The sequence below is a fragment of the Rattus norvegicus genome, chromosome X (assembly GCF_036323735.1).
Source record: "Rattus norvegicus strain BN/NHsdMcwi chromosome X, GRCr8, whole genome shotgun sequence".
NCBI lineage: Eukaryota > Metazoa > Chordata > Mammalia > Rodentia > Muridae > Rattus > Rattus norvegicus.
The window spans coordinates 137601840-137628560 of NC_086039.1; the positions used below are offsets into that span (position 1 = coordinate 137601840).

At 40.3% G+C, this 26721-nt stretch overlaps 2 protein-coding genes and 1 non-coding gene across 5 annotated transcripts in view; all 3 read left to right on the forward strand.

The window, feature by feature from the left end:
• Phf6 (PHD finger protein 6) overlaps positions 1 to 17458 on the forward strand; it is a 43084-nt gene extending 25626 nt beyond the window's left edge. For 2 of the 3 annotated variants that reach the window (NM_001402228.1, XM_017602432.3), the window contains 6 exons: positions 1935 to 2101; positions 2246 to 2389; positions 4294 to 4398; positions 7556 to 7689; positions 13949 to 14075; positions 14391 to 17458. In NM_001402228.1, the coding sequence (NP_001389157.1) occupies positions 1935 to 2101; positions 2246 to 2389; positions 4294 to 4398; positions 7556 to 7689; positions 13949 to 14075 (677 nt within the window). In that variant the 3' untranslated portion in view covers positions 14391 to 17458. The remainder of the gene's footprint in view (positions 1 to 1934; positions 2102 to 2245; positions 2390 to 4293; positions 4399 to 7555; positions 7690 to 13948; positions 14076 to 14390) is intronic. The other variant, XM_039100498.2, reaches the window with a different exon arrangement.
• A 3334-nt stretch (positions 17459 to 20792) lies between these two features.
• Hmgb4l1 (high-mobility group box 4 like 1) lies at positions 20793 to 21562 on the forward strand. Its single transcript, XM_003752159.6, has one exon. It carries the CDS (start codon positions 21001 to 21003, stop codon positions 21505 to 21507), a length of 507 nt encoding a protein of 168 aa, XP_003752207.1. The 5' UTR covers positions 20793 to 21000; the 3' UTR covers positions 21508 to 21562.
• A 2553-nt stretch (positions 21563 to 24115) lies between these two features.
• On the forward strand, positions 24116 to 24219 carry LOC120099395 (U6 spliceosomal RNA). The gene has a single exon (XR_005498584.1). It is a non-coding gene; the product is annotated as a U6 spliceosomal RNA (small nuclear RNA).
• Positions 24220 to 26721: the final 2502 nt, after the last annotated feature.

Below are 26721 nucleotides of genomic sequence, written 5' to 3' on the forward strand. Positions count from 1 at the left end.
ACCACTAAGCACTTTGAGTAGCTACAAGAAACTATGATTATGAAAGGTGGTTTATTTGAAGATAATTTTTAGGCTGCAGATATGGCCACTCAAACCTACGGCTCTAGCACTCAGGGGTCAAGGAAGAGGGATGCCATAAATCCAGGGTCAGCCCAGACTACAAAGTGCAAACCAGTCTTGAAAAATGTTTAAAAGAGGTTTGGAGCAATGCCGCAGTTGCAGAGAGCCTGAATTTGGTTCCCAGTACCTATGGGGTGCCTCATAATTGTTTATAATTCCAATTCTGAGGGGTGCAGTGCCCTTTTCTGACTTCCTTCAGCATCAGGCACATATATAATAAACATACATTCGTGGTGGCACATCCATACATGTAGAATAAAATAAGCAGAGCTTTCTAAGTAAAAAAGAATAAAAATTGTACGAGATATATTCTCCTCAGGGATGGATGAATAGTCCCCATTCTTACAATTAGAAAAGCAGATGCAGCTTCTTTAAACCACCAAATAGTACAAAGGTGCTGTTAAAATTAGTTTAACGTTTTTACTACATTTACTTGTGTGTGTGTGTGTTTGGGGGGAGGGGATCATGCACATGCCACAGTGTGCACATTAGACTTGGTTCTCTCTTTCCATCATGCAGATCCTAGGGATTGAACTCATGTAGTCAGGGTTGGCACTAAGCACTTTACCTACTGACTCACTATTTCACAGGCCCCAAAGTTGGTTTTCAATACTCTCTTCTCACACTTTGGGACTAATTGATATAACATTTAAAATCTAATACTTGTATTATGCCTGAGTTTACGTGTATTCAAATATACCAATTGAAATGTCCTTTACTGTCGTGAATGCATGTCCTAAAGAAAGGTATTGGCATCTGAGAATAGGAGCTGATATAATTTCTAATTGAAAAATTAGTTTCTAAAATTACAGTCAGTAGCATGCTAAAGGAAAGTCAATGAATGTTTTAGAGAGTTTTGCCTAAAACATTTATAGTTTGGACCCAAGGTGAATTAATATTTGGTTGTTATACCATTTTCAATACTAAATACATTATATATAATGAGATTAAAAATGTTTACTGTGTGTATGTATGATGCATGTTTGAGCACATGTAGAGGTCAGGACAACTTCTATTTCCACTGTTCTGTTGGTTCTGGGAATCAAAGTTAGGTTACCAAGCTTGGTTGCAACACCTTCACCCAACATGCCATTTCATGGACCCATATAGTGGGCCTTTAATAAATAAATATTTATAATGAATAGCTGAGTCAAACACTTTCTGTTAATGGTAGAATTGTTTTATTTATGGGAAAAAGTAGTTGTATTTCTAAGAGTTTCATGAAAGTATATATGTATATACAGCTAACTCACAAAATGGCTTTTTATTGCTTATGTTAGAGCTTTTTGTATTGGAACATGTTTCGTTACTTGATCGATTAGCTCAATCATAGATGGCTTTCAAGTTGAAGTTGTTCATTCAGTTTTCATAATGGAGGAACTATCTACATCAATGCTGTCCAATTCAAAATGCAGTAATGGTAGCAGGTCAGGTGTCTGCTGACACTGTTGCCACTTGCCTGGTGTGGCAAATTAGGTTTTGAGATATGGTCAGTGTGCATAGAAAAAAGTCAGATTTTTTTTTTATTATAACTGACCTAATAATGTTTAGAAGCCAAACAACTTGTATCACAGAACCCATTTTTATAGAATTACAAAGTCAAAGGAAATAAGGCTACAGTGGTTACAATCAAAAGGCTTGTTGTATTCAGTTATTTGAGACATGAGATTGAACCCTGTTGAGTAGACCATAGACCAGGCGTCCCTCCTAGGGGCTCCTTCATGCTAGTGAAAAGCATAGTTTCTGGAGACCCCTGGATCTACTGCTGGTTGTTAAGGTTGACCCATGTAGAGCTTCGGTTTCTTTTTGAGCAGCTGATTTAGAAGAAAGTTTTAATGAACATGAACTGGAGCCCTCATCTCCAAAAACTAAGAAGAAAAGTCGCAAAGGAAGACCAAGAAAAACCAACCTTAAAGGTCTGGCGGAAGACACCAGATCCACATCCTCCCATGGAACAGATGAAACGGAAAGCAGTTCCTACGTAAGTCAGACCTAGTGGACTTCTCCCATTTGTTGCAACATGAATAGTTTCATTTGAACTGTGTCTACAGGGAAGTCTTACTGTTTGAAGTAGTAAATAAGCTTTGAATCGATTTATAAGGGTTTTCCTCCTTTTTATTTACAGCGAGATAGGTCTCCACACAGGAGCAGTCCTAATGATACCAGGCCTAAATGTGGATTTTGCCATGTAGGGGAGGAAGAAAATGAAGCAAGAGGGAAATTGCATATATTTAATGCCAAGAAGGCAGCCGCGCATTACAAGTGCATGGTAGGCATGGTATTTCTTGTGTATTTTTAAAAAATCATTTAGCTGGTAATCTAATATGGTACTTTTGCTTCCAACATTGTTTTAGGGCTTTGCATAGTAAAATATAGTGAAGTATTACTTTCCGCATTGCTTTGACAAAATACATGAGCAGCTTAAGAAAGGAAGGCTTGGGAGGAAAGGAGTGCTGCGCTTGCCTTTAATCCCAGCACTAGGGAGGCAAAGGCAGGCAGGTCTCGGAGTTCAAGGCCAGCCAGAGCTTCATAATGAGACCCTGTCTCAAAAGACAAAAAGAAAAAGAAAAATAGAGGGAGGGAGGGGAAGACAGTAGGTAGGTTTGTTTAGTTTGGATTATACTATGAGGGGAATGTCCATGGTGATGGGGAAGTGAGGTGATGTGGCAGGAGCATGAGGCAGCTGGTCACAGTGTATCCAGGACAGTGACCGTTGGTGCTCAGTTTGCTTCTCTTATTCAGTTTGGGACCCCAGTCCATGAAGTGATGCTACCTGCATTTAGGGTATGTCTCCTCACCTCAGCCTAATCTAGAAATTCCCTAACAGACATCTGAAGATTTGTCTCCAGGGTTCCGACAGATTGTGTCAAATTGGCAATGACTACAAATCATCACAATTAATATGTTATGCTCTGAATTTTTCAAGGCAGGGTTTGTCTGTATAGCCCTGTACTGCCCTGGAACTTGACTAGGCTGGCCTTGAACTCACAGATCTACCTGCCTCTGCCTCCTGAGTGCTAAGATTAAAAGCCTGTGCCACCACCACTGGACACCAAGTCTTAATACACTTATGACTTTTTTAAAAAACATATTGAAATATACTATAATTAATTTATAGTATAAGCATTTCATCTTTATAATCATCATTAAAACATTTATGAATGTGTATAAATGTTTTGGGCTTCAACTTATAACCTAATAAATATCACTATTATGGTATATAACACACTATATTGCTGTTATTTATAAATGTATTTTTTTCTATTAGACTCTAATGTCCCTTGGAGAGATTCTATTTTACACCTACAGATCCTGATCTGATTGATCTTTTGAGCTAGATTGTATCGAATTACTAATCTCACTTATGATTAATTTTGAAAAGTTATTTAGATAAGAAGTTGTTACTTAAGTGTGAAGTCATGAGGCTGCGAACCCTGCACTTTGGAAGCTGAAACAGAAGGAGTGTCTCAAGTTTAAGTTCAAGGCCAGCCTATAGCAAATAGTGAGGTACTGCCTTAAAATCTAAATAAATTGGACCAGTCAAAGGGCCCAGTCAGGTAACGGCATTTGCTACCTCCAGGACTTGAAAGTCAGAAAGGACAGACAACTTTGAGTTCTTTGACCTCCACCCACATAAAGTGTCACATATAGAAATGTGTAAGTATAATAAAAAATTTAAGACAATAACCCCTCAATAAATATCCAAATAAACAGAAGTTCTGGACTAGAATGCATAGTAGATTTACCCAGATTTTTCTTTTTCAAAATATGTGTCTTAAGGGACCTGCATGGATTAGATTTTACTTTATATATTTGTTTTAGAATTAGAAGATCAGAAAGTATTCTAATTGTATCATTAGTTGAAACTCACCAATTTAAACTACTTTTCAAAAATTTTCTGGGAATATTAACTAGGCAAACAGGGTGATAGTATTATTGGAATCTTTGTTCTTTAAAGCTGGGTATTTAATCTTAGTTGGGTTTTTAATTGTTTCCATTTTGGTTTATATTGTAATGAGACAAGAAAATATTTAAAATACTTGAGTTGATACTGATTCCTTAGGCAAAGTCTTTTGCTCTGGGAGGTTCATGAATGTCACTGTTACTGTGCTGTTCACAGTCTTTTCTCCTGAGAGCGGTGCAGGAGTGATGGTTTGTGTTTTTCTTTTGTAGTTGTTTTCTTCTGGCACTGTGCAGCTCACAACAACATCAAGAGCAGAATTTGGAGATTTTGATATTAAAACTGTACTTCAGGAGATTAAGCGAGGAAAAAGGATGGTCTGTGATTTTATTATATATGTATTTGTGTTATGCCATGATACTTTTGATTCTGCTTTAAATTTAGGATACATCCCCTATCTATCCAGTTATCAAGAAAATTAATGTAAAGCACTTCATAGTTTTAATATGGCCACTGGCCAGTAGCTTTAAGAAGTGTAACCTTAGAGTTGGTGACTGCAGAGAGTGTCAGTGGAAGGCAAACTTTTTCAAGTTTGGTTTTGAAAAATTTCAGGCTGGTAACAATACCAGTCCTTACCCTGATTCATCAGTTACCAAGTTACCAGGTATAGTACTGAAGTCACCTGTGCTTTCAATTCTTGTTGTATCAACTCTTATGATCTGTGTGTGTGTGTGTGTGTGTGTGTGTCTGTGTGTGTGTCTGTGTGTGTGTCTGTGTGTGTCTGTGTTGCTTTGTGCCTGTGTGAGTGTGTTTGGAGGCAAGAGTCAGATGTCAGGTGTCCTGCTCTGTTTCTCTCTACCTTGTTCCTTTGAATTAGTTTTTCTCTGAACCTGGAGCTAGGCTGGTGAACAGCAACTTCAGTGGTCTTCCTATGAAATGTCTTATGGGCTTTTTTCCAATTTTACACTTTATTTTTAGGTCTCTTTCTCCCTCTCCCTCTCCCTCTCCTTCTCCCTCTCCCTCTCCCTCTCCCTCTCCCTTTCCTCCTCTCTCTCTGTCCCTCTCTCTCAGTGTATGTATGTGTATGTGTATGTATGTATTTCTATGTATACATGTTTATGCATGTGCCTACAAAAGCCATAAAAGGGCATTAGAGTCACTATAGCTAGAGTAACAGGAGGTTGTTAACCACAATGTGGATGCACCTCTGCAAGACTGGTAAATATTCTTTACCATCGAGCCATCTCCCCAGCTCCTGCAGTGGTTCTCATATATATTATAATCTGGATGGGTAGACTGGTATATATTCTTTACAATTGAGCCATCTCCCCAGCTCCTGCAGTGGTTCTCATATATATTATAATCTGGATGGGTATTTGGTCTGCATATATTCATGTGCATGAAGTGCCTGTGGAGGTCAGAAAATGGGTTTATTGGTTTGGGTACTTTGGAACTGGAGCTAAAGACAGTTCTGAACCATCACAGGGTTGCTGGGAATTGAATCTGCTCTTAACTGCTGAGCCATCTCTTTAGCCCCCTCTACGTCATTTCCTATGATTTATTTTACATCCCGTTGTTTTCTTTTTAATCTTTTTTTTTCATCCTCCATATTTATATTTAAAGCGGGAATTACAAAGCCTAGAAAGACAGCTCAAGGCCTAAGAGATAAGAGAACATACTTGTCTTTGAGAGGACCTGAATTAGGTGCCCAGCACCCAGATCATAACTCCCTGTAACTCCCTGTAATTCCCTGTAACTCTAGGTCCAGGTCCAACACCCCTTCTGAATTCTACAGGTACCTGTACTCACATGTGCACATTTCCACACATAGATACACACATAGAAACCTAATTTAGAATAAAAGAAATACTTTGAAAAATTAAATAAGAGGTTAGAGAGATGGCTTAGCAGTTAAGAGTGCTGGCTGTTCTTACAGAGGACCCAGGATCAGTCCCCAGTACCCACACAGTGATCAATTGTCTGTAACTTTAGTTCCAAGGGATCTAGGCATTCATGTAGTATACATACATACATTCAGTCAAAACACTCATAATATAAGACAATTTTTAAAAAGTTGTCAAATAGGAATTACACATAAGGACATAAACAGACTTGGTTTCACCTCTTAGAGCCATAATACTATTACACAGGAAGGACTGTATCATCCCATGTGGACTTATCAAGTCCACAATGGCTGTCTGGGATGAGTTGGTCCATTTGTTTCCCCTTTTGTGAAGTTCTTCAGTCTTTCATGTGTGAACCTCAGATGGTTATGGTTCTTGTCAGATCCACTAGAAATGCCTGTTTTTGTGGAGCTTCTTATTTTAAAGGGAAAATGACCTGTTTTTTAGATTCAAGTCATTTGGTTGTTAATTTTGATCACTTTCACTGAAATCGTTAGTACTAAAACCTAATAGGAAAACCACCTTCTCCACAGCAAACAGTGCTATGATGTTTAACAGAAGTCTAAAGTGAATGGGACAGAAGTTTAGTTTTCTTCATGAACTTACTGTATGGCTCTGTTAAAGGTTAGGGTAAATGCTAACCAGCCCCCTGCATGTACTCTAATAGAAGTGAGCCCATCACAGTCCTCCCCCAGCACTCAATAATAAAAGGGCATCTGCAGTTGAATGAACTTGCAAGCTGTTTGCTATGCCCCCCTTCCCTGAGAAGGGCTTTGAAACATTCTAGAAAAAAGAATGTTTGCCTCCTGCTTGTCGGTCTGAGTGCACTATGAACCCTCTTTTGCAGCGGGCACCAGTTAATCTCGCAGCTTTATTTAGGAGAAGCTTATCTAGGCTATACTCAGAAGCTTTGAAAGGATTTTGGCCCCATCGTTTTCCCCGTTCCATTCTGGAAACTTTACAGAGCCTCCTAGTGCAGGGATTGCTTTCCTGTTTTTCTCATTTTTTCCAATCATAATTGGAAAGGATCTCATTTCAGGAAGGAAAGGGAGTCAAACCACTAAAATATACAGTATCATTCTTTTTGTGCTAGTAAAATTAAGGAGTGTCATCTATATTTAGAGTCCAACCTTACATGGAGTCATGACTTTGATCATATGCTATATAAACTTACTTTTTTGGGGTATTTTTTGCCACAGAAATGGCTACTGTTTTTCTTCTTTTCTTACTACTTATTTTTGTTTATGGGTATGTCTGTCTGGCTGTATGCACACATGTATGTGGTTGACCATGAAGGCCAGAAGAGGGGATCAGGTACCCAGAGCTACAGGCAGTTACAAGCTGCCTGCAACCCATGAGTACTAGGTAGCTGGAGTTATAGGCATTGTGAGCTATGGAGCATGGTTGCTGGGAACTGAACTCTGATCCTCTGCAAGAACAGCCAGTACTCTTCACCACTGGGTTATTGCACCAGCTCTTTGTGTGTGTGTGTGTGTGTGTGTGTGTGTGTGTGTGTGTGTGTGTGTGTGTGTGTGTGTGTAAACTGAAGTAGTTGGCTAAAACATAGAATACATAAGATTGCCTGAACCTTGAAGTATTGCCCCTCATTATTCTTTCTTTTTTTTAACAGAAATGTACACTTTGCAGTCAGCCTGGTGCTACTATTGGATGTGAAATAAAAGCCTGTGTTAAAACCTACCATTACCACTGTGGAGTACAAGACAAGGCAAAATACATTGAAAACATGTCCCGAGGAATTTACAAGTAAGATAACAAGTGTCTGTTTTTCCTAACATGTCAGTTAAGTTAGTGCCTTTAAAAAGATAACACTAGTTTTTTATTAAATTTTCCCCCATTTCCCTTAGAAGGGGAAACCCTCCTTTCAGTGTCACCCTCCACCCCCACCCTATACATCAAGTTGCTAAAGGACTAGGCACATCTTCTCCCACTTAGGCCAGACAAGGCGGTCCATTTAGGGGTGCAGGATCCACAGACAGGCAAGCAGGCAACAGGGTCAAACATGTCCCTTCCCAAAAGAGAAGGAGAAGTCCTCTCTGGGTGTCACCCCCACACTGAAACCTCCCACCCCTATTCTTGCAAGTCAAGTTGCTATAGGACTAGGCACATCTTCTTCCACTGAAACCCATTTAAGTGTGCAGGATCCACAGACAGGCAGGTCAGGACAGGGTCAGGGACAGCCTGCTTCGGTTGTTGGTGGACCCACATGAAGACCAAGCTGCTCATTTGCTACATATATGCAGGGGCCTGTCTCCAGCCCAAGCTCAGTCTTTGTTTGGTGGCTCAGTCTCTAGGAGTCCCCAAGGGAACACTAGTTTTTTTTTTTAATCTCTATTATTTGACAATGTTTCAGGCAAATTTAGAATATTAAGACTATTGTACAAGGAGTGAGAACTCCAGTTAGCCTTTTCTCTGACTGTATATACGCCCCTGGTTTAGCATTCATCCATTTGTAAACTATGCGGGAGCTGATATTGACAAGACTGGACTCAGGAAGCTTACAGTTTATTGGGCTCTCCCTACAGCTCTACCTTTTAATTAAATGACCAGACAAATCAGTGCTCAATTATACATTATAAAAACACCTAGTGCCCTTAAAAAGATAACACTAGTTTTTTAAATTAAATGTATTTATGTATTCACTCATAAGTAGTTACAAACAGCTATAATACTGGAGATGAAAGAGGTGACCTAACCCGTGGTAAGAAGTATTTGAGTTTGCTTTTGAAATGTGCTAGAGCCAAGACCAAGAGGGCAAAGGTGAACCTGCTGTACATAAGCACGCCAGCACTGAGAGGAACTCTAGCTTAAGACTTGGTTTTGGTTTTATTTTATTTTTAAGACAGGGTTCTCACTGTGTAGCCTCACTGGTGTCCAACTCAAACATCTTTTGCCTTGGTGTTGGGATTAGAGGTATTTGTATTTGGTGGCTACCCTCACAACTGCACACTAAAGTGTCACCAGTTCCCACCTCGGTCACTCTCAATAGCCTGTTCATCCCTCTTGTGTCCTTTTGCTTCTGCTCGACCTCATGTTCTCAGATTCAGGTGCTTGTTTGTTGTATCTAAGTTCTGCTGTCACTCCTCCCCTAAGAGCTGCAGATAGAATGTATTCTGAAATTCAGGATTGCACATTGCTCTTCGTTTTCCACTTACCTGTGTATTTATACTGGTTCCATTCTTTCCATCAGAAGCAGAGTAATTGGATAGGAATCCCTGAACTTGATGTGTCTTTGAAACTTGTGAAACACTTTCATGGGGGTTAATATGCAGTAAAACAATAACTAACATTCAATGAAACAATTACTTTGTGCTCTTGTGTTTGTGGATAAAGCAGCTACACATTAAGTCATCAAACCCTTTGGGTGCCCACATAACATGCTAATGCTGGGGGACTGGAGAGATGGCTCAGAGGTTAAGAGCACTGACTGCTCTTCCAGAGGTCCTGAGTTAAAGTCCCAGCAACCACATGGTGGCTCACAACCATCTGTAATGGAATCCAATGCCCTCTTCTGGTGTGTCTGAAGATAGCAACCATATACTCAAATAGATAAAATAAATATTTAAAAAATATGCTAGTGCTGTTAGGCCTTTGAGCAACAGATATTGTGAAGATTATTATATAGACATCTAACACAAAGCAAGAAATGGAAGACTTCTACTTTATTGTGTAAGACATTCTTTCTTTTTTTTTTTCCTTTGAAGCTGAGGACCTTGTGCTTGCTAGGCAAATGCTTTACCACTGAGCTAAATCCCCAACCCCTGTGTAAGACATTCTTAACTAATGGCAAACAATTCAAATCAACAAACTACCTGTCTCATCAGTATGAATTATAAAGTCAGTATAAATTTTATATATGTTAATATAAATTATAAACATACAACTCAAAAAATTGAAAATAAGTGTTCATGTGATTTATTGTAAATTAGCAAAGAAAAAAACCATGTTACCACCTCCCAAGTAAAAGGTGAGAGTCCAGTTTATAACTCTTGAGTGTCAATGCAGAATCTTAGAGTATTATATCAAGGGTACTTTTACTAAGTTGGGAATCTTAATAGGATGACCAGGAGAAATCAACAAATAGTTTATTTAGTGTTAAAGTAAAAGCAATGTTCCCAACCCAGGGTTGGGCCTCAGAATCACCAGACTTAGACTGGGCCTTTTTTGGAACTGTCTATGCCTGTGTCCTACCACAGATGTTTTAATTCAGTAGGTCTGCAATGAGGGTCAAACTTGAGGCCATTCTCATGTTCATCCCTAATAGAACAATTAGACTAAATACATATTTATTCAGGTTAGGAACAAGACAAAGGCACCCACACCAGCATTATCTCCAACATACTCCACAGGGTTAGCTCTTGCAACAAAAGAAGAGAGAAGGGCTAGTGTGTAGCTCAACAGCAGCACAGTTGACTAGAACATTCAAAGCCAAGTTTCATTCCCAGCACCACAAAAAGAAAACAAATAAATACAGTGATTAGTTCTGGTTACTGATATTATCTACTAAGAAAATACAAAAGAATCAAGTGTAAACTCAGGAAAATGAATGAAAGCAAATTAAGATTGTACAATATGAGATGCTTTTTAAAAGGCAATTTCAGTCATAATTGGTTTGAAAATGTAAAGGAAAAATGTTTCCCCTCTGTCTCCCTATGTGCACATGCACACATGCACATACTTTATCCAGCTTTGAAAACAATTGCATTTTGCTAAGCACTCAAGTGAACTATATTACATTCCTCAGTAGAAGGATTTAGCATTGAAAGATACCTAGTCACCAAATTAATGTAAAAACCAATAGAATGTTAAGCAGATCCAAAAATGTTAACAATTTTATCTAAGCAGTAATGAGCATAATTAAACAGGATTGAGGGGCACACAGAAAAGATGTCAGATGTGGGAGACAGTTGGTTACAATCTGTTTTCCCTTTGTTGTATCTGGGACATTGAACAATTCTACATCTGTTTTATGGTTGTATGGTTTTTCATTGTATTGGTTAATCACTTTTTTATTGGCTCCTGTTTTAGACATTTAGATTAACTTCTTGGCTGCCAGAAAATCATATTATGGGGCTGGGTTGGCTTAGTTGGTGGAGACTTGCCTAGCATGCATGAAGCCCTGAATTCAATCCCTGTCACAGCATAAAAATGGGTGTGTATAGCACTTTGAGTGTGGAGATGGGTATTTAGCGGTTCAAGGTCATCCTATGCTCTATAGCAAACTCAAGGTCATATGAGGCTTTATGAGTGCCTACTGTCTCAAATAAGTGAAGAAAAAAAGTCATGTTTCAGTGGCCACCTCTAAAAAGTATTTGGCCATGATAATTTAAAATTGTTCTTTAAACTTTTCACAGTAAAATATGCTTCCTAAGGACTGGAGAGATGGCTCAGCGGTTGAGAGCACTGACTGCCTTTCCAGAGGTCCTGAGTTCAATTCCCAGCAACCACATGGTGGCTTACAACCATCTGTGATGAGATCTGATGCCCTCTTGTGGCATGCAGACTTATATGCAGGCAGAACACTTTGTACATAATAATCTTAAGAAAACAAACTTAAAAAATCGTGTGTGTGTGTGTGTGTGTGTGTGTGTGTGTGTGTGTGTCTCCTGAAATCCCCGTAACATCTGTTGATAGACTGTTGATCTCAAATGGGTGTCCTTGTGCACATAGATTATGGAGAGAAATAGCAAATGCAAAGGAATATTTCTGAATGAAGTGGCATCTGGGCCACTTAAGTATGGTCTCCCTTCTTTAACAGCCATTTTAAATTATTTATTTTTATTTTATGGACATCGGTGATTAGACTGCATGTTTGTCTGTATAAAGGTGTCAGATCCCCTGGAACCGGAGCTGTAGACAGTTGTGAGCTGCCATGTGGGTGCTGGGAATTGAACCTGGGTCCTCTGTAAGAACAGCTGGCGCTCTTAACCACCTAGCTATCTCTCCTGCCCCGTCGAACAGCTATTTTTAATCTCTGACTTTATAGTTGAAAAGTCAAGGGAATTTGGGTGTGGTGGTACATGCCAGAGAGAGAGAGATGTGGGGTAGGGAGGCAGATGCCATGATGGTTCTTCTATAGAACAGAAAACACTTAGTACAGACTCCACCCCATCACTCCCATCTCTCCTCTCCTACTTGAATGATCTTTGTAAGCTTCCTTGGAAAAGTTCTCTAATTCTGTACTTCTCTGTTTACTGTCCTGATTCTTACTCTGTTTCCTCTTCCCTCTCCACCTTTCCTGTAAACTTCAATTTGGTTCAAAGGTTTAAGTTAGACTGGGGCTATGTTTGGGGGAAGATGCTTAACAGATGATGGTGCTGCCTAGAGTTCTCACTCTGAATCTCTGAACGTCTGGTTTAAGAATAATTGATTTACATGATGTAGTTCCAATGTGCAGTATTTGAAGAGTACAGATCTCTGTGAAGCTGTTAAATGTTTTACAACCTGAGGTATGAACAAAACTAGATTGACAATCTGAGCAAGAATAGTTCATGCATGTTATCCTAGCACTCCGAATACAGAGGCCAGCCTCAGCTACAATGAGTTTGAGGGGGACCTGGGCTATATAAGTCTATCTTGGTGAAACAGAACAAACAAACCAAAAAGTCCTAAATTAAGGATGGCGGGAGACATAGCTCATTGATGTCACTCATACAATAATGAATCTGAGCTAGGCTACATACAAATTGTAGGTTGGCCTCTAGGATTGCTTGTTCTCATTGGCTACATAATGAGACCCCTTCTCAAAAATCCTCACATAGCTTGTAGTCAGTTATTACAATACGCCAAGCCCATGCTTACCGTCTATTCTATTCAAATGTTAGTTGTAAACCTTGTGGGGAATAAATGCCTATTTTTATCCAGAGGTAACCACAAAAGGATACTGTTCTATCTTTGTGTAGTGTAAAAGCTACCTAAGACCAAGTTTGAGTTAGACCACCATCCTCTTTTTCTCCCCCTTCTTTTTGTTACTATATGCTAACTGTATAAGTGGGCTATGTTACAGTATCTATACAATATACTTTACTCACCCTCAGCCCTGTTACTTTCTTCTCCCCTACCCCATGCTTAATGGTCCCCTTTTAGTTTTGAGGTCTTTCCAGCCTGTAACCTCCACACACTTTGTCTTCATGAAATTGGTCTTAACAGGACATTCTCTCCACTTCCACCCATTTTTCTGTACCAATACAAATGTATTCTTGATGGCTAAGCAAAACTATTGAATGCATGTGCCATATTTTCTTCAGATCACCTTTCCTATGACTGTGTGCATGTGTGTGCATGAGTGTGTGTGCGTGTGTGTGTGTGTGTGTGTGTGTGTGTGTTCATTCGTTCATTTGTGTTCTCCGACTATGTGGGTCCTGAGGATTAAACACTGGACAGTAGGGTTGGTGGAAAGCACCTTTAATATATTCCTTGGCCAGAGAGATGGATCATTGTGCTCTTTGAGGGGATCTGGTTTCCTTCTCTGGCTTTTGGGTGTGCCTACCACAGAGACAAATACAAAGTAAATATGCTTTAAAACTACATTTCTCTTAAAGTGTAGTTGTAAATTATGTACATGATATAAATTTGTGCTGTTTGATTAGTTCATTTGTTTACCTCAAAGTTGACTTTTGGATTTTGTTTTGAATTGTCTTAAAACACAGTGTCGGGTTGGAACCCAGGCTGGCCTTGAACTCATAAAAGCCCTCCTATCCATAAAAGTTGTGTTTTAGAAGAAATTTGTTAAGTGTATTTTATTTATTTGTTGGGTGGGTGTACGTGTGTGGCATGGTGTATAAGAGGAGATCCGATGACAACTTTTCTGTGTCCATTTTCTCCTTCCGCCATGTGGGCTTTTATCGTCAGGTGCCATTACCTGATGACGTACCTCATGGTACCAAGTGTGAACGAGCAAACCCTTATCTTACAAGGGAACCGACGTCGTCTGCTAGCAGTGATGGTTATATTCTTATCACCATTGGAGAAAGGATTTTGAGATGTTTGTCTTTCATCATTGCAGACTATATTGTAAAAACCATAGTGGGAACGATGAACGAGATGAAGAAGACGAGGAGCGAGAGAGTAAAAGCCGTGGAAGAGTAGCGATTGATCAGCAACTAACCCAGCAGCAGCTTAACGGAAACTAGGTATGCAAGTTGATTTAAAGCTCTGTTGTCAGAATACCATGCACACTGAAACAGAAGGACGGGATGCAGCAAAAGCGTTAAGTGGTATGGAGTTATAAAAGTGGGGGCAGGATGCTTAGGGTTGTGTAGCCCTGTGCAGTTGTATTTGCTTTGCTTTTAGCTGGTCAATTTTGGAGTCATAACCAAGTTATCTATGTCATCAGTACTCATAGTTAGAATATGGCATCAATAAGATACCCTTGTTCCTCAATAATGTTATGTTGATTATATCACCTTAAGCATCATATTTTACATTTTTTATCATCTTTTAAACAGGTTCGTGGGACAGAGAGAGTTAAAAAACTGAGAATAAGACAACTATAACTCCTGTGCTTCTTTTCCACTCTTTTCTAAAATAAAGGGTTTGTAACTTTTTACTGCCCGCCTCTTAGATCCTTCATTGAACTGTCTAAAAATACCTTGTTAGTTTTCTTAGCCTTCAGTAGATGGCCGGATTTGACATACTGATATTATGTAGCTGTAGTTTGCAGTTTCTGGGAAGCAATCGAAACACTATTAGCCCTGTGTATACTGTCAACAGTTAAAGCAGACATTGAGTGAAGTAAACTGTATTTCTGGACTGAACAAAGTTCTACTATTTAGAGTGTTTAAGTTTGTGTAGTAGATCCATGCGCAAAGGAAACCGGAAGCAAGTTGGGCTTCACCATGCAAACACGCCTCTGGTAGCAACATCTGGTAATGTGGGGACTTTTTCTTGTTTTCATACTCAAGCAGTGGAAACTACAAATGAAGAGAACCTTCTTTTGGTCTTGGCTTTGACAGCACATGCTCTAACCATTTCTTTCAAGGAGCGTGCTGAAGCCTTCCTTTGGTCCTTTTTACAGTTGTTGTCACTGAGCAGCATGGACTCTGGGCGACTGGTGATGACAAACTGAGTTCCAGTGCTTCTGCCAAAACTCTTGACAGTGCGCCTTTCTGTGCTGTACAGAGAGCTTCTGGCGACATAATGGAATCGTACCAAGATCAAAATAACATTTGGCAACATCAGATTAAACCTCTTTGAGATGAAAGAGGTCACCAACGCGCTAAGGACTTTGGACATCCTGTCTGAAACCAGTTTCTCTCAAGTGCCCTGTTGTGTGGAACACTTCACATATTGGCCCAATGTATATAAGGAGGTCTTATGTGCTAAAAGATTTTTTTTTAAAAAAAGGAACCATCTTTGTGCAAAACAGTATTTATTTTTGATTCTGTGACCACTATTTTAGAAACATTAACGCTTTCAGTCATCAGTTTGCTTACATGTTGAATAAGCTTTTGTGCCCTGTTTTTCTTCGAGGGCTCACAAGTGTTTTCTTAATGACCAGAATTTTAGAAAGGCTTTCCCCTGGTGTTTCTCGCTTGTGACACACATCCACTTACCTGCTGAAGCACACTTACATATTTCTTTATGGCAAAACCAAAAACTTTAGTTGCAGTCTGCCTAATGTTACCATAGCACCTCAATATGAAAGGTAAGGATTCTGAGTCCAAATCATTAGTTACCCTACCACAATGAATCAGATTTGCAAATAAGAAATACCGTACTAACTGACTGTACATTGTTCTGTTCTGTAGCTGGTAGAGCAGCATTTTTAAATGTAACAGGTGGAAAATCACACTGTGCTTATTGACTGGGTTTTTAAACTGCTAGTCCCTTAAGATCATTTTTGTTAAGGTGTGTATTTACACATTTACTTAAATCAAGGGACTCAATGCTCGCTTTCTTTTAACCATCTTTTATTGTTATTTTAGAAGGAAACTAGCTTTAGTAGTGGATTGCCTTGTGCGTCTTCTCCTTCTGCTCTTAACATGCCATGATGTGTATGATTAATTTTCAAGGTTCATCACGACTTGAAGTGCAAGGACAGATCTTAGTTTGTTTACCAAGCGATGTGACTTTTCCCAAAGGATCTGTACTTTATTTCCTTATAACAGCTTGAAAACCATTATTTTTTAAATCTTTAAATCACTGTGTCTAGGTAATTTTTACATTGTGTGCCATAGAATTACCCATGGAGAAATAGAGCTCCTTCATTTTTGGACAACTACTGTAATGATTTTTTTAAAGAAAAATGGAAGGTGCCAGGGGTAATTATGGCCAGTCAATAATTATATAAAGGACTTCAAATACTATAGCTGTCAGTTGATGGATTTGATATGTAATACATGTATGACTTTGTATGGGTTTCTTCAGCCCTTTCTCTGCCACTAGCAACCAGAAAAGCACTTTACCTTTTGGTTGCTTAGATAAGTGGCTAACTACCTGGTTTTTTTTTCACTGTGGTGTGATTGGCTAAATAACCTTCATTTAAAGTTGCGATGTAAACTGAAGTCACATTAAACACTCACGTTTGGTTGTAAACTTCCAATATTTTGATTCTTTGTTCCTGTTTTCATTCTATGCTGAGTAAAAGTGCCTTACAATGTAAAAATTGTACAGTACTTACGTTCCCAAGTAGCATCTTCATCATCTGGCTAGCAATCACATTGTGGTATTAATATTTAGATAAATAGACCTCAGCAGTGTATTTACTGTACAACTCTTAAGTCCTTAACTGTAGTTTTAATAAGCATGACATTATTTGGCAAATATATGGCATTTACATCATTTCCAAAAATACTTCCATTGCCGTCTAACGCGTATTTTTAGCCTGAAATTTTGATGCGTCTATTTTTCTTGTTTTTTTTCTTCATTTGTTTTGTTCCTTTTTGTCATTATTAATATTAAACTGTGTAATCTTTGCAAGCGTATATTGAAGATTATTCTGGAGCATTTATTGCCTTACCAGAAATGTTAGTGAGACATGTTCTTTAGAGTAGAAGGGTAGACTTGAGTTTCTATACTTTAATAAGACCTCTTTGTTCCTGGGGGGAGGGGGAGTTTTGCTTTCATCTCATTGTTTTAAAAGCCACACCTGAAATGAATTTCATGTCAAGGATCAGCAGTTTCCAAACTTGAGGTGGTACTTGCTTAGTACATGACTCAAGATCCTAAGAGAGTAACATGATCGATCTACAGATCTGCTATCAAATCGAATCTATGTACTTGAACAAATGTGTGAATCTCAAATATCTCAAAGCAAAAGTGTTGTAGAATGTTGTTGCTTTTTGAAAAAGCACTGAAGTTAGACCAAGGCACAGTTTTGTTTTAACAGACATTTAAGTTAATTGTAAAGATAAGGAATGCATCATGGGTCAGAAATCAAACATTCCTCAATGTTATGTATATTTTGTTCCTGTTATATTGGCTTTATTTTCAAAATTGTAGTTTGTAGTATTAGTTTCCTTTAAATGGTATTCTTGCATATACTATTCATTCAATAAATGAGTTCTGAATTTCAGGTCTGCGGTTCTGTTTTGTGAAAGTGTGTATCAGGGGTAACAGTTATAGTGCCGTGTTTCTCTTGCTTTACCTCGAAGTACTACAAATGCCTAGGACATTTAATAGCTGGACAGTAAACAGATATGGGAGGGGGTAAAGAGTAGTTCTAGCATACTCTTTGACCTGAGTTCAGTCCCTTGGTATGACAAAACAAACAAAGAAACTCAAAATACAGATGGACTGGAGGGCTGTGGTTAAACAAAAATGAGTATGATCAGTTCAGACTTTCACAATATAAAGACATCATGGGGAGAAATAGCAGCCTTTGAAAAACCAGAAAGTTGTGTTTCGTCTTGGTCCTTCTGATACATGGTGCAGATCCCCACGGCTTAAATCAAGTCCACTGCCTCCAAGTCAGTATGCAACTCTGAGAGTGAGCACACCAACATGCCTGTACAGATTATTTCACAGGTAACAGGTCATTCAGCTGTTCCACACCATACACCTAGGTTATTCCCTTCCCACAGACCGCTTGCTGCTGGAACTTTGTACATCTGTGCTACTGGTTCCTACCCCGGTCAGAAATCAAAGTTTTTCTTCCTGGACTTCACTTTTCCCAGGCGTAGTTTCTAACCCTCTGTTCTTATAAAAAGATGGCTGGGACACACAGAGCATGCTTTCCTATATATCATAACTACACGCGCGCGCGCGTGTGTGTGTGTGTATTATATATTAGTACACTGTCCTGTCTTCAGACACACCAGAAGAGGGCATCAGATCCCATTACAGATGGTTGTGAGCCACCATGTGGTTGCTGGGAATTGAACTCAGGACCTCTGGAAGAGCAGTCAGTGCTCTTAACCGCTGAGCCATCCCTCCAGCCCGTGTGTGTGTGTGTGTGTGTGTGTGTGTGTGTGTGTGTGTATGTGTATTTAAAATCCATGATTAAGTCTCAACTAAAAGACTATAATACAAACATGAAAATTAGTTACATGGTTCTCTTTAGCTAATTACACCTGTTGACAATTTGCTTAATGTTTCATCTACAGTCCCTAGCAATTGCTGAAAGACATACCAAAACCCTATTACTATTTCGAGCAAAATTCAATGACAAGGCCATCTGTCTATTTATTTAGAGATAAGGTGTCATAGCATAATCGATATAGTCAAGGGTGACTGATCTACTGATTCTCCTGCCTCTACCTCTCCAAGTACTGTTGTTAGAGGTGTGTGTATATAGCTATGCCTAGTTTACCTACTAGGTCCAATTTTTTTTTTAAAGAAAAGTGTGTGTGAGGGGAGGGGGGAGAGGGAGAGGATGTTTCAGTTTCTGAGGAATCCAGGAGAGGTTAGCAGAACTCCTGGAGCTGTGAGCCATATGACAGATGCGTGCCAGGCACCAAACTTGGGTCCTCTGCAAAAGCAACAAATTAAACTACTGATCCCCACATCTACCTCTTAAAAATATCAACAGGAAAACCTCCTTGTATATTGTCTTCAGTTGTGTAGGCAAAGTGCTAGTTCATGTACTTCTCTGGTCACCTTGTTTGGATGAGGATTCAAATGGACATAAATAGTATATGACAAACATGCACTTGACTTCATGCAGAAGAGAAAAACTATCAAGTACCATTACTTGAAAAGTTATATTTGGGGGTTGGGGATTTAGCTCAGCGGTAGAGTGCTTGCCTAGCGAGCGCAAGGCCCTGGGTTCGGGCCCCAGCTCCGAAAAAAAAAAAAAAAGAAAAGAAAAGTTATATTTGAAACTCACTGTGGTAGATATGTTGTCCATGTATGTGGTCAGTGTTGTGAAGTCAATCAGACCTGACTTTTTGTCAAAATACAGCAGAGAGCTAGGCATGGTAGCACCCACTTTTAGTTCCAACTCTTGGGAAACAGGGGCAGTTGGATCTCTGTGAGTGAAAGCCAGCCTAGTCTACAAAGCTACATATGGAGATGTAATCTGTAGAGCAGGAGGGAAGCAGGGGGGCAAAGTGGTCCATAATTTATTCCAGCACTCAGGAGCCAGAGGTAAGCGGATCATACACTTAGAACCAACTTTGGGTTACCTGGTGACACTCAGTCTCAAAAATGAACAGTGGGGGTTGGGGATTTAGCTCAGTGGTAGAGCCCTTGCCTAGGAAGTGCAAGGCCCTGGGTTCGGTCCCCAACCCCGAAAAAAAGAACCACAAAAAAAAAATGAACAGTGGTACACACCTGTAATCTTAGCATTTAAGGGATCAGGAGTTTAAGACCATCTTCATTTACCTAACAAGCTCAAGACCAGCCTGGCTACCCAAGACTGTCTTAGAAAAGAACAGATCTCAGACTTCCAAATTATGCCTTTTACTTCTCCGTAGCTCTGTTTCTTTTATGGTACTGGCAGGGAGATTAGGAAAATAAAAGCCGGATGGACAAGGCCAGGTGTACTATATGAATGATAGTACTTAAATAACATGATGTGAAAACAAAAGTCCTGTTTTGGGAGCCTGTTAGAACCCATCTTTTCAAACAAGAAACAAAGAACTGGTTTTGAATGGGGGTCGTTAATCTTGGAAATACGATCTCTTGCTAGAGATTACTGAGCGTTATTGAGGCCAAACTAGTGTAACACGGATGCTGGGTTTCAAGATGCTCTGTTGGGATTTCTAGAAAATGATTTGTATATAAGGGTAAAGTGTTTCTGCACATTTTAGAAATCAGCTTACAGACTTTTTTTTTTAACTTACAAAAGTAATCTACGGGGTTGGACAGATGACTCAGAAGTTGAGTTCCTACAATGAGCAGGAAACTGCCTCTAATTCTAGTTCTAGAGGATCCATTACATGGCCTTGTTGGGCACCTGTACTCATGCACACGTGCCCACATATAGATGCATACATATGCATATAATTAGAAATAGAGGTTAAATCCTTTATAGAAGTACTGTGGAAGAGCTGAAGAGATGGCTCAGGAGTTACAGCTACCCTTGCAAAGGAACCAATTTCACTTTCCAGCACCCGTGTTGGGCAGCTCACAACCACCTGTAAGTCCAGTTTCAGGGGATCTCACCCTTCTTCTGGACTTGTACCTCAGGTACTTGTACTTACAAACGGACATTCCCACATACAGACACATAATTTTAAAAAAGGAATCTAGGGCTGGAGAGATGGCTCAGTGGTTAAGAGCACTGATTGCTCTTCCAGAGGTCCTGAGTTCAATTCCCAACAACCACATGGTGGCTCACAACCATCTGTAATGGGATCTGATGCCCTCCTCTGGTGTGTCTGAAGACAGCTACAGAGTACTTATATATCATAAATAAATCTTTTTTTTTTTTAAAGAAGAGGGCCTTCCTGTAAGTGACTGAGCTTGGCTGCCATTGGTCAGCTCAGGGATGACATCACATTTTCCCTTCTTTGACGCAACAATGCCCACCAGCACTGAAAAGGCTGGGCCCTGGCTGAGGCGCACACAGAGGGAAGATTTCACCCCATGGAGGACACTGTCTAGGCTGCTCCTGTAGTGAAGACCAATCGCTGCTCTCCAATCAGCAGGATCGGAATTCGAGCTTCTATAAACATGGGAAAAGACAGCAAAGTAAGACCGAAAGTGAACGTCTCTCCTTATGTCCATTTTATGATGGATTTCAGAAATCAAACAAGGGAGCAACAGCCAAACACCTATTATGATTTTACCGAATTTTCTAGAAAGTGTTCTGAAAAATGGAAGACCATCTCAAAGAAGGAAAAAAAGAAGTATGAAGCCCTGGCCAAGCGCGACAAAGATCGGTACCAACGTGAAATGAGAAACTATTCCGGACCGAGAAGGGAGAGAAGAAGGAGAGATCCAGATGCACCGCGGAAGCCACCATCCTCGTTCCTGCTCTTCTCCCAGGACCATTTTGACGAGATAAAAGAACAACACCCAAACTGGACTGTGGCGCAGGTGGCCAAGGCTGCAGGGAGGATGTGGGCCAGGTGTTCAGAAGCGGATAAAATCCCCTACGAGGAGAGGGCTGCGGTTCTGAGGGCCAAGTACCTTGAAGAGCGGGAGGCCTACTACCACCAATGCCAGCGCGGGGAGTAAAACTTCAAGGGATGGGGCAAACCCAATCTGAAACAATAAACCTCATTCAACTGGCTTTCTGGCTCTGGTGTTTAGTGTTTTCAGACTGCCCTGGGATGCTATGCTGTCATAGTGAGTGGTTTGATTCAGGTCTAGCCTTGGGGATGATGGCTCTCAGAGAGGCAGCTCTAAGACAGGAACTGGCTGCAGGACCCAAATGGCCTAGGTTGACATGGGTGGTCAAGCACATGTGAAAAGCCATTTGTGTATGGGGAGTCAGCTCTATAGCTGCCTTTGGGACCAAAAAGTATAGTGATCAGCTCAGAGATTTCTTAATACAAATCCTAGCTTTTGCTAAGGCTTGCCATCTCATGGGAATGGGGCCAAAAAGACAGCAAATTGTGCTGTCTGTGCAGGCAGCCATCTTGATTTTTATTACAATTCTGGGTTTGGAACCAAGTTATTTGAACTTCGACACATCAAGGTCCATGTGACAGGATAGGTTCCATGTGGGGCCTCCAGTCTCTTGAGGGTTAGGTGCATCTTCTCTGACTAAACCCAGACCCGGGCTGTCGTCTGCTGTATATGTGTTGGGGGGCTCATCTCAGCTGGTGTATGCCTCGTGGTTGGTGGTCCAGTGTCTGAGAGATCCCGGGGGTCCAGGTTAGTTGAGACTGCTGGTCCTTCTACAGGGCCGCCCTCCTCCTCAGCTTCCTCCAGCTTTCCCCTAATTCAACCACAGGGGTCAGCAGCTTCTGTCCATTGGTTGGGTGCACACATCTGCATCTGACTCTTTCAGCTGCTTGTTGGGTCTTTGGGAGGGCAGTCATGAGAGCTCCCTTTTTGTGAACGCCCCATAGCCTCAGTAATGGTGTCAGGTCTTGGGGTCTCCCCTTGAGATGGATCCGACCTTGGGCCTGACTCTGTACTTCCTTTTCCTCAGGATTTTCTCCATTTTTGTCCCTGCAGTTCTTTCAAACAGGAACAATTCTGGGTCAGAGTTTTGACTGTGGGGTGGCAACCCCATCACATTGTGGAGAGGAGAGCATCTGTGCCTGGGATTTGACAGCTCATATCATAGGAGCTGGGGAACAGTCTCTGTAGAGTAAGTTAGGTGCTTGATATCTCATGCTGAAGTTTTCATTTTATGGTTGAGAGGGGACGATGTCCCTTAATCTGCAGTACGGAAACACATCATGGGACAGAAATTGTGGGATACGTGGAAGGTTTGATTGATCAGTCAGAGGCTCAGATCACATGTAGTGTCGGCACATATGGGTCAAGGTGTGTGTGTGTGTGTGTGTGTGTGTGTGTGTGTGTGTGTGTGTGTGCTGAAAACTGCCCATAGCGTTCCTTCTGCCTTCCACATCTCCACCTCAGTGCATTTGTTTATGGACCACTCTAATGGGGTTAGAGATAGAGCTCAGTGGTAGGGTCCCTGCCTAGCATGTGTAGGGCCTGGAGTTCCCTCCCCAGTACTTCAAATCTACACAACAAACACACAAATCTCTCTAATCAAAAACCACACAGGAAAGGGTAACTCATACAGGAAAATACACAGGAAATATATACAATTCAGCCTAGCCACTACAATGCATCACTGAGCCAGCACAGGGGCCATGATTTTTTGATCATTACATGCTCATTTTTGTCCCCAGTCCCCCTCCCAGAGTTCTTCATCCCCTCTCCCCTTCACCTGAAAAGGGCATCTATACCCCTAGGCATCCCCCTTCCCTGTGGCATCAAGTCTCCACAGGATTTGACACATCCTCTCCCACTGAGACCAGTGAGGGCCAGTAGCAACTCTAATAAGGTTCAGATAAGCCTTTATCATTCCTTAGAGGCAAAAGAGAAAGTCCCAGGAGAAACCAACCACTAAGAGGGCCTACATGGGGGCTGGAGAGTTGGCTCAGTGGTTAAAAGCACTGACTGCCCTTCTGGAGGTCCTGAGTTCAAATCCCAGCAACCACATGGTGGCTCACAACCATCTGTAATGAGAGCTGATGCCCTCTTCTGATGTGTCTGAAGACAGCTACAGTATATATTTAAGCTTTAAAAAAAGAAGCCAGACACAATAAGTTACAAATGGTATGATTTAATTTATACAAGGTTCCCAGAGAGTCAAAAGTTAAAAAAAAAAGGCAGATTATCGTCAGTATGTACAGAGATGGTGCATTGAATATGTTAGTAGGTGTAGGGCTATCTTTTGTCAATGAAGAGTGAAAAAAGATAATGGTCGATAGTTTTATGACCTTACAAATACACTGATATTACAAATTGTACACTTGTTTTTTAAACTATTTTTTATATTTTGAGACTATAATAAAAATTACATCCTTTCCCCCTTCCTTTTTCTCCCTATGTAACCTCTCCTTGTTCCCTTTCAAATTTTAAAAAAAGATCTATTTTATTTATATGAGTACACTGTAGCAGTCTTCAGACACACCAGAAGAGGGCACCAGACCCCTTTACAGATGGTTGTGAGCCACCATGTGGTTGCTGGGATTTGAACTCAGGACCTCTGGAAGAGCAGTCAGTGCTCTTAACCACTGAGCCATCTCTCCAACCTCCCCCCCACCCAGTGGTCTCCTTTTTACATTAATTGTTGTTGCACCCATATATATTCCTAGTGCTTGCTTTGGCAGCACATGTACTAAAATTTGAACGATACAGAGATTAGCATGGCCCCTGCCCAAGGATGACACACAAATTCGTGAAGCGTTCCATATTTTAAAAAAACCATATTCCTAAATATAACCTATTTAGCCAGTATTTTACTTGTATGTATGGTTTTAGGGTTGTCCATTTTGTATAGGATAACTGATTGGTGAGCTCTTCACTTGGAAGACTGTTTCTCCCGCTGTCAGCATTCCTCATTTGCCATTGTTTCTTCTTGGAGATTTGAGGGCTCAAGGCCTTTCCCCCTTCCATGTTAGCATGTCTATTATCACCCTTGTTCAGCTCATGTTTGGGCAATCCAATCATATTGCTGAGACGTTATGGGGATAGCTTGAAATTCCTAGAAGACAATCTCACAGCCACTGCCTGATCCTCTGGCTCTCAGATTCTTTCAACTCTCTCTTCTGAAATGATCTCTGAGCCTTTAGTTGTGAGTGAATTAACACACTTTAAGAGAAAGAATTTGATGTTATATGAGTTTTACTTCAGCATTTTACAAAACTAAAGCTGGGAATGGTGTTGCATGCATTTGCTTATAAGCCCAGAGGAGGCTGAAGCAGAATTAGAATGTCAGGGATGTCCTCAGCTACATAGTGAGCTTGAAAACAACTTGAGCTACATAAGAGCACCCACCCACCCACACACCTAGTATGTGGTCATTACATACATTTAAAGTGTAGAAAGGTATATGTGAACTGTCCCTTTTCCCCACAATCTACTTCCCCCAAACTATTGCATAAGTTTCCTTATACATGCTTTTATGCATATAGAAGACTCTCTCTCTCTCTCTCTCTCTCTCTCTCTCTCTCTCTCTCTCTCTCTCTCTCCTCCCCCTCCCTCTCTCCCTCCCTCCAACCTCTGGGTTCTGGGTGTGTATGGGCTGAGTATGTATGTTTCAAGTCATGATAAGTCATGATAAGAATTGCCACTCAAGCAACATTTCATGCCATTTGTAACTTGTTTGTCTGCTTTTCAACTTTTGAAGGGTACTGACAGCCATGATGGCTCATGCCCATAATCTTATTCCAGCACTAATAAGCCTAAGACAGGAGGACTGTCATTAGTTTGGGGCTAGCCTGGGTTACCTAATGAGTTTCAGCCAGCCATGAGGAGAATGTAAGACCCTGTCTCTGGAAAAAAATGTACTTGAAAAGGCTGAAGGAGTGTCTTGGTGGTTAAGAGCACTGGCTGCTCTCTTCCAGAGGACCTGGATTCAAGTACCAGCACCCACATGACAACTTGCAACCATTTCTAACTGTCCAGATCTGGGATATCTGACACCATCACACCAATTACATAAATAAAAAAGTAAACTGTGCTAAAATTAATGGGGAGGGGGAACATGGTGTGGTTCTGTGGGTTTTAGATTTTTCTGTGAAGCCATGACTATATCTCAGTGATACGTGAATTATTTTGGGGAAACCAGGCACTCACTATGTTTCCATTTCCAAAAGAATTAAAAGGCTTTATTTTGGCTGGGACTAGTGATTTACCCCAGGAATTCCAGCATTTGGGAAGATGAAGCAAGGAGAGTCAGAAGTTCAAGGTCATGCTCAGGTACATGGCTTGTTCAAAGGTAGCCTGTGCTACCAGGAGACCTTGCCCCTACTCACCTCAACCCAAAACCACACTGTTTTCATTTCCTATGTTTTACTAACCGTGGTGGATGGTCATTTTCCTTTCTCTTGATTTCTGAAGAATAGCATGTTTTGCACTATTGTCTAGTGTTTCCAGATAGGCTTGCTTCTCCACATCCAGGGTCATACTGCTTCAGTCCCATGTACTTGGCAAGGGCAACATATTACTGAAGAATTTGCATAGCTTTATGCTGTGTCGTGGCTCTTAACCCCAGTTATAACTGTGTCTAACAGCTGGTTGCTTTTGTGAAAAAGTAAAGCATCATTTGAACTTCTAACTTTTCAGCTGCTTGTTTTGGCTTTGCATAAATAATAAAACTAGCTAGGAAATGAGCTTTTGTTCATTTGCTAAAAATGATTTTTTATAAGGCAATTACAAGCAATTTGAATTTAGCAATGTCTACAATGTCTGAAAAGAAATTATTAGTTAAAAAACCCAAACAAACAGGGACCTATTATGCTGGCTAGTCACATCAAAGTATCTAAATGAACGCAGTCAAGGCTGAATCAACACATGAAATTATTTTCTAATTCCCAAAATTACATTCTATGCTAATCGGTATTATAACATTAGTAAAACATTTTAATTTTTTGCAATGTCAAGCATTACAAAAACAATTTTGATGTTTTACTAGTAACCCAGCCTTTGATTGTGTTTGTATTTATTTGATCATTATCAGTTTGTTAAATAATTAGGTAGGGCCAACAAAATAAAGTGACTTCATTAGAGTCCTTTGTGTAACTTAGAACTTCAATAGTCATTGGAACTACAGTCATTCATTTACCTTTCACCGGTAGACAATTGAATACAAAGGAGTATTTTCAAATCTTCCTGATCCTTAAGCCCCCAATAGACTTACATTCTATATTTGATATGGATTTGGTAGCACTGGAAGCAATGATTCTTTTTGTTTGTTTG

What these genes read in the sequence shown, in the direction of transcription:
- Hmgb4l1 (XM_003752159.6), top strand. Translation starts at nt 21,001, where the DNA reads ATGGGAAAAGACAGCAAAGTAAGACCGAAAGTGAACGTCTCTCCTTAT.